The following is an 8405-nucleotide window of genomic DNA, read 5'->3' as shown; positions in this document are numbered from 1 at the left end:
CAGGTATTCTATTCATGTGAACATGGCATTGTGTCTCTAGCGGCACTGCATTGCTGGCATTTCCACACCGCCATTGAGCCGGACCCTGTTTCACCAGGAAGACACCAGCTCGACAATTCTTAAGGCGTGCCGCCCAGTGCAGTGCTACCTGGATGTATACAATGTGGAAATCCCGGTTTCACACATCCATATTCCCGATTAGGCCCCGATCACAACATTCATCATACACTCATTCTCTTGAATCGAACCTTATTAGGCAATGGCCAATGGCATGGAACGCTGGGTTGGGGTGAGGATGTAGGGGAGGGAGTATGTTGTGTTTCTGTTAACATTCATCAACTTTAAGCACGCCTTCTTTGATAGGTTTCGTGGTGAGGTATGACACAACAGTTCCCTTGATCTGTTTGGTGCAGGCTCAGCAGATGTGTAACTTGTTTATAGAGGAATTATTCAACTTAGGCCATCCTATCAGATTTACTGGGCGCCGGAAAAGGAACACTGGTGTGTACATATACCCATTTTCACTGAGAAAGAGCCATTTCTTGCTGCAAGCTTTCTTTTCGGTAATGCTGGTTTTGTACAGCTGCACACTTCCGAGTTAGAAACAAGATCATTCTGGAGCAGTGCCGGGCCCAGGTCTGCCAGGCGCTATGCGAGATTTGTGCGCCTCCCTGCCCCGCCCATCACAAATGCAGAATAGTAGGGGGGCTCAGTTCTGTTGTTCGACTGCGGAGCAACAGAACTGAACCCCCTGCTGTTCTTGTAAAGTGCGTTTAAGGGTGCCTTGCCTCCAAGCTCAGTGTCATGTAAACAGCGCCTATTAAAGAATTAGCTGGAGACAATGCGCCCTTATTTTATGTGCCGTGGGGGCACCCTTGTGCGGCCGCACTTTCTGAGCGCACATTGAGCTGGGGCTGTTCTGGAGCATAGAAGCAAACGCATGAACCACAATCACTTAAACATTTCTCAATGCATAACCGACAACAACCAAGCAAGTTTTCCAACTAGGGTAGGGGTTCGGAGCATGTGAGAGCCACTTGAGTTGTCCATGACACACATGGAACTTGAAATGAGAAAACAGCAGTCTGCTGATGTTGAAGACATCCACAACTGTATGCTGTGTATGCTCCTTACCACATCATTTACTCCCCTAACCTCACCACACACACACACACACACCCAGGGCTTTAAGTGGGGTAAGAAATCGAGGGTGGGGCCTCATTTGGGGGCGTGGCTTGTGGGAGGGGCGTGGCCTAAAAAGTACGCAAATCGTAGGGTATACACACAAATATATATAAATGTTATATATTTGTGTACGTACCTTACTATGGTGTGTGTGTACTGTGCAAGCCATCTTTTCTAAACATAGAAATATGTAACAAATATGTAACATATGTAACATATTTCTATGTTTAGAAAAGATGGCTTGCACAGTACACACACCATAGTAGACCATAAGATTTATATATATTTGTGTGCATACCCTACGGTTTGCCTAGTTTTCAGGCCATCTTTTTTAAACATTTCGGGTTTATAAAAGATGGCTTTGAAAGTACAAAATTGTCCATCGGCAAAGCTTTATAAAAGATGGCTTGAAATGTGTACTTTCAAAGCCATCTTTTATAAACCTCGAAATATGTTGAGGAATCCCCAGGTTCGCCGAGGGTTAAAGACGCCTCGGCGACCTGGGGAAACAAAGGGACAGTAACTGCCTCTGGTGACCTCTCGCGCGAGGGGTCACCAGATGCAGTTACTATGACTGACAGAAGTGGCAGCCAGTCACAGCGACTTCATGGCAGGCGCATGCATCTCCCGTCGCGGCTGCGGCCGCGACGGGATAATGCATCCTGCCGATGTTGCGGGCGGTGGGACGGGGCCCCGGCAGGGCCCCGGCTCAGCCCCATTTTTTGGAGACTGCCGGGGCCCGGCCCCGGCAGGCCCCGGCGCACTTTAAGCACTGCGTGACACACCCCAAATACGCCATGACGCCAACCGGTGGAGGCAGCAGCAGAAAACATACTTCATATTCTATAGATGATATTACGTAAAATGACCCTTTTCAAGACTGCTCTGTGACTGCACAAAGTAGTCTTTCTTAATCGAACTGTCAGCCCCTACGCCTCACACGAGTGCATGCAGCGGCTTACAGGCACGACGAGACGGAGAGGACGAGCTGCGGGAGTCAGAGCTAAGTGTGTGTGTGTGTGTGTGTGTGTGTGTGTGTAGTGGGTGTGTGTGTGCGTGAGTGTGCCAACGTGTGTGTGCGCGGAGGGGGCCACCAGGGAGCAAAGGGGGGCAGCTGAGAGCACAGGGAGCTGTTGGGGGCGGCAGGTGTGGGGGCGTTCTGGGGGGGGTGTTAAAACCCCTACAATAAAAAAAATAGCAGGTATGTCGCTTTCCTGTTTTTTGGGGGTGGCACGAAATCGACCGGAAAAAAAATCGCTCTTTTTTGATATGCGAGCTCCAGAAAACGGGAAAATGACATAGAACCTTATAGATGACTCTTTGACTGGCATCGCTAACAGTACACAACAAAGCAGCAGATTAAGGGACATCAGGGTAGTTCATCTCACCTGCATCGATAATGTCAAGCCGACATAATATATTATCCATTAGGTTGCACGCTAGTGAGCAATTGTGTTTATGTAGTAACTAAAACATGACATTAATGCTTAACAGATAATATGACCTATCGTTCATTTAATTAAAATTATACTTTAGAGACATTAACGTGTACTATTTCAAAATGAAAGGTAAAATGTAAAAAGTTGTGCAATCGGACAGTCACACAATCTTCGAATCAATTCCATTTCAGAGCCATGAGGCCTGTGTGGGCGTTGTTATTGCATTATACCCACTGGCCTGTTGGACACCATTTTAATATATATTTGTCAGAGATGATTGACATTGTGCTAACTGATGGAAACCTTTTTCTCTTGGCCATTCTGGCATGCACTGAGAAAATGCAGCCATTTTTAATGTATGCCTGTGGCATGGGGGGATGGAAGCACAGTAAAATAAGCACATTTTCAGAGTCGGTGCCAGTGTTGAGCAATGCATCGAACACGCTCTCTGCGCATTGCTTCGTCTCGGCAGGCACAATCTATTTGCGATTTATGATTTTCGATGTTTTGACAAAGTCCTGTTTCTGTCGCAAAGGGTGGGGACAGGCCCTCTACATCCCATCTTCATGATGCAGGCCCCTGTCGAGCAGCAGTGGAGAAAAAGGTTAGATTCAAAATCGATGTATGAGGTCTGTAAACATTTCCTGAGACTTAAGTGGGCCAATTGGATTTTTACAGCACCCAGGTGTTTTGCACGCAGGTGCATTGGGTACGAGTGCTGATCTGTTTGTGAGGTAATGGTGGAATGGCCTACTGCACCATGCACAGGTATTAAGCCCTATGGTAGACTGCCAATCGTCATGTTTCTAGACGCCATCTTTATGAACAGCACACGAGGATTTCAATCGAAGGTGGTAGTAAAGCAGGCTCCCTATAAAGACACCCTTCTATGTTACAAGTACCATGTCGTGAGCTTAAGCCACAGGTTGCACAGTTGAGTTGGTCACAGGAAAGGCAGGATTTTTCAATAGTTTAACCAAAATACTCACTCTCTCTTTAATAAAATGCTTTCTACAAAAAGAAAATCTTCCAACACTAATGCAAAAATGTCCCAAAATTTGGACAATCCCCAGCTTATCTGTGATTACAGATATGTGAGTTTAGTTCCAGCAAGACATACTGCTGGGAAGTAAGAGGTTGTGGATAGTGATCCATAAAAATGTCTTGAGTTCCAGTGTCCTTTGTGCATTTTTTGTACAGTGGAATGTTGAATCTGTTCCTCCTTTTGATTGTTGGTGACTCAGTGGGACACATCCTTGTTCCTTCCCTTTAAGTCCAGGGCATCGCCTTCCTTATCCATTAGGATTCCAATAATGTGTGCCATTTGCACACTTGCTGTCCCTTTGACTCCTTCATTTCCGTCCAATGGTTGAGTTCTTCATCTCCCGAGCTGTTGTGACCTAGGGAAATCCAACCTATCATCTCCTTGCGCTTCATACTACGCTTATTGTACACGGACAGTATGAGCGTCACGTCTGAGAGCTGGAAGAGTGCCACTTGGAAAATGAAGGTCTCTTTGTAGAGTGGATTTGGTTGGCCTCTACGCAGAGAAGTCTTACATTTGGACATCTCCTGGCCCATGGAATTCAGCAAAGTTAACTTGACATAGGTATCTACAAAATGAAAGACAATGTTTAGGGTCATCACTAAATACAAAGTCTTCCAGAAGCTTGTCTAGCTGCTAAAGTGCATTCACATGGAATAATATGGTGTATACCAACATCAACTGGAAAACATAAAATATGGTCATCTTTGGCATCTGTACAAATTGAGCGTGTATTAAAAAACATAGGATTTAGCTCCATGAGCTCACAGCTGTCTTTTTCCAAATTTCTTATTGGTACATATTTTAATCAATAATGTTATGGTATACCTCATAATCCCATGGAAGTCCAGATTTAATGAACCGAGCCGACTTTTATATCATCATTTACACTGAGCAAGCTGGAACTAGCCACAAAACACTTGAAGCAGACCACTGCCATTTGAGAGACTAGACATACATGAAAAGGCAGGAAAGAGAACAACAAAGAGACGGCGAGGAGCAAGGCAGTGCAATGAGAACATTGAAGCATGGTATAATGGATTTCTAAGGCTGGGAACTAAACACATTCTCCGCATGAATGCTGTTCCTGATCAACAGTAGTTGTGTAGAGGAAGACCCGAAGTGGTCTACATGTGATTCAAGTTCCTGTGAAACAGAACCTTCCTCTCTCAACTCGTCATGTTGAGTGCCTCCTATGTTATGATGTGTGAGTGAAAACAAGCTGACCCCCCCTAATAACCTATTCTAATGGAATGTTATGTTTATTTACAGGTGCACAGCTTTTAAAAGGACATTAACCTCTGCTAAAGGTTAATAAAGGTTAATTATTGAATATACACACCATTCACTCATATCAGTCATTTTTCCTTCCGCATACCATATCAATAGCCATATGAAGACATTTTACAATTGTGGGATTTATATTGATCATGTTGTCACTCTATCTCATTTCCGTGCCACTTAAGATCTGCTCGGAAGCTATACTTAAAACCTAAGATGTCCCATATCTTTTTTTACATGATAATGTAAGTCTCCTTTGAATATGTTTCCTCTGCATGCGCATTTTTATGAGTTATTATTAACTTGTTGAACGTGGCTAAAAACACTTCTCACTGGGCCAGGATTCATCCCACTGAGCAAATAAGTGTGTGTTGGGGAAGGAGTGCGTGTGTGTGTGTGTTGTGTGTGTATGTATGTATACAGACATTGCAGACAGCGTTTTGAACTGCAAGAGCCTCTGTTGGCATTGGTCACTTTCCTCCTAATATACAAGCGTAGCCCCACTGCTTTAGGGCAGGGTGGGAGGTTTGAGATAGGAGAATCCATTTGTATCCCAGCTGGGACTTCTATAGCATCATTCCTGACCTCTATACCTACTTCAGTTTTCCTAGTTCAGCGGTATGTGCTTCCCTGATACAGCACAGAGGAAGTTGGATTAGGCAATCAGTATCTACTTCCATAATCCCATGAAACAATGATGGGAAAACAGACTCTTTATTCTCTCAAAGCTCTATAACCTACATAGGACTATGAAGCAAATGGCAATGCAGCCAATAATTTACTGAGGGCAGATTGTGTTTCCCATCAACAAACTAGGGAGCCATTAAGAGCTTCTCTGCATGTACCCTCAACTTGCTAAAACGAGGTAACTGAGATCAACTCTGCAGCATCTAAGAGGAGGGCTTGAAGCATCTCCCCATGATATTTAGAGAGGTGAGGCCAACCTCCACCAAGACTATTCTGTCTGCATAATTAGAAACGCAGTGCTTCCCTGAGGAGGTGGGGGGCCAACATCCGCCTCTAAAACCTGCTGATATAGACGCTAACAGCAACTTTAATCAATCGTATATTCAAGATAAATTGTGCCCTCCTCACGTTAAGAACAGGGCACTGGAAATAACACTTCATTTGCCCTCAACTTGCTAAGCAGTTTAGATTGAGATCACAGGAACGACTGCCAGACGCCTAGAGGTGCAGGCTTCTTTCATGCAAACTAATCTGTGTCATTCAAAGCTTGTATTGTGCTGCAGTGCTCCGCTGAGACTGAACACGGGAAGGAAGCATGGGTGTTGACCAATGCATCCAAGGAGAACCCTCCGGAGCATTCCAAAGTCATCACAGTTTGCTTTGGGCAACGCTGGGTGCTTGAGAAAACTGTATCACACAAAGGAGATTATGGCTATTTTTCTCCCAGAAGGGTATTTGGATGAAACCCAAAGGAGAGCCATTCTTGAGGTGGCAAGTAGCTTGCCTTCACTGGCTGCTCTTATTATACTTGAGATAATTGAATACAAGAGGAAAAATTGCTAAATATATTAAAGTAAAGACCAGCAGTCTAAGTGTGATCCAAGCTGGCAAGGCTACATTAAACTGAGATACATCTACCAACTGCGCCCATTTGTGGGTCGGGAAAGAAGTCCAGCGGTAGAAGCCAACAACAATATCAAACGTCGCGTGAATAGGACAGGGTTCCAGTGGCTGTATGGACCTCTTGGTGGTACCTCATGCTCTATGGTGACTATGTGCTTCTAGAAAACATCTCTTGGGGAAGGCATCAACATGTAGTTGTTGGGGATTCCCTGTGAGCGGGACTACACTCTGTCCATTTCTGCATGACAAAGTCCTCAAGTCTGTTATTTCAGCATAATTGTGGCATAAGTTAGTAGTATTTATCAAAAGTGGCAAACATTACATGGCTGTATTCTGAAAAACATAGTTTAAGACATGTAAATAAGCATGTGAGCATCTTGTTATCACAGCTTTTTTTAACGTATCTATTATGGGGCGCCTCAAAGTCTTTTGAGAACATATTTCTGAAGATATTATGAAGACGCTATCTGAAATCAATTGATAAGCTAGCATTGTGAAAACAAGCTTAAAGCCCAGCGAGTCTCTAATCAAACTGTGACAAACTAACCAATTTCACTGCTAGAGCTCCAGCTCAAAACTGAAGCTGGTGGTTTAGTCTTGCTGGAATGCTTAGTGTTTGAGACAGCCAATCTGAAACCCTCAAACTTCTCAGAGAGGAGGGTGGCACTATAAAAGCTTAGCTCACTTTCTCTTTTTATGTGGGTTTTGTTAGCCAGCAGGAGGGAAAAACAGGGCGAGTTCATAATTGTTGGTAGAATTGGGAAAACTGGATTTGAAATGTAGTGTTGTGTGGCATTGACCAGATTTACCGTTCGATACATTAAACCTTGGCGAGAATGAGAAAGAGCATAATAGAAACCATTGAGGCATCCAGTGATATATTCTAGTGCATTTTCTTGTAACATTTACTTTGGAGGAGGGGAGGGGCGGTTGTTATTTATATCCTGTAATCAGTTTCAGTTAATGCCTTTGTTATCTCATTGTTTCCCTTAATTTTCTATCATTTCAACCATTCCTTTAAGCATTGTACTGAAAACAACTTCTTGCTACCATATTTAATGGATTTTTAGAAGACAAAGGCCCTACCGTGTATGCATCAGTCAGGGTAAGCAAGTCAGGCAGTAGCAGGAGTAACAGACTGGTAGTCTTAACTTTCCTTGTGGCAGGCATTTATGGCATAGGCAAGCAAGATTCCTTCCGGAAGGACGACGATTGATAAAGTCCCTTGAATGTGCCTGGGGATGACAGGGCAGTCATGGGGTTGGGTGGCTTGGGTATTTGGGTGGGTGGTGGTATTTGCCAACATCCACGCCACCATGATGCTTGCCTTGAGCTTTGCCTTGCGAATGTACATGGCGGATCACCCCGACGACCCCACTTATCCACTTGGCTGTGGCAGGGGGCTGTTGTCAACGATATGTACACCCGTTCCTTCCACTTTAAGAAGTCTTGTCTATGAGAATCAGAGTACTGCTGCTAGCTAATGTATCACCATTCAGCTGAGGCCCCACAGTGCTGGGGAAGTCGTAAGTCTGATCAAACTTACATTAGCAAGCAGGATTGGGCTGCTAGCCTTCTGTGTAATGCGGTTGCTGTGGGAGCCCAGCAGGGAAATGCTAAGTGAATGAGGCTCACGCAGCAGTGACAGAGTTACAGATATGAAATCCAAGATGGTGGATGAGCATATAGAAGGATTGGTCCATGGGGCCACCAAGAGCAGTGTCTCCTGGTGATAAACTGTATATCAATAACAGATCCTTAATTATGCACAGACGCAAACACTCAGAGCTGGGGGAGGCTCTTGGTGCAGATAAATGCCATGGCTGTTCAAGAGTACTGGAAATGAAAGGAGCAGAGTTTGAGTG

The 8405-nt window shown here is 44.5% G+C and overlaps 1 protein-coding gene across 5 annotated transcripts in view; it reads right to left on the bottom strand.

The window, feature by feature from the left end:
* Positions 1-2680: 2680 nt before the first annotated feature.
* Positions 2681-8405, bottom strand: part of SYT14 (synaptotagmin 14) — a 1343600-nt gene continuing 1337875 nt past the window's right edge. For all 5 annotated transcript variants that reach the window (XM_069608509.1, XM_069608511.1, XM_069608510.1 and 2 more), the window contains one exon: positions 2681-4237. In XM_069608509.1, coding sequence (XP_069464610.1) covers positions 3924-4237 — 314 coding nt within the window. In that variant the 3' untranslated portion in view covers positions 2681-3923. The remainder of the gene's footprint in view (positions 4238-8405) is intronic.

The sequence above is a fragment of the Ambystoma mexicanum genome, chromosome 4q (genome assembly GCF_040938575.1).
Source record: "Ambystoma mexicanum isolate Mex_15411 chromosome 4q, UKY_AmexF1_1, whole genome shotgun sequence".
Taxonomy (NCBI): domain Eukaryota; kingdom Metazoa; phylum Chordata; class Amphibia; order Caudata; family Ambystomatidae; genus Ambystoma; species Ambystoma mexicanum.
The sequence above is the reverse complement of the archived record's forward strand: the minus strand, read 5'-3'. Positions and strand labels throughout refer to the sequence as shown.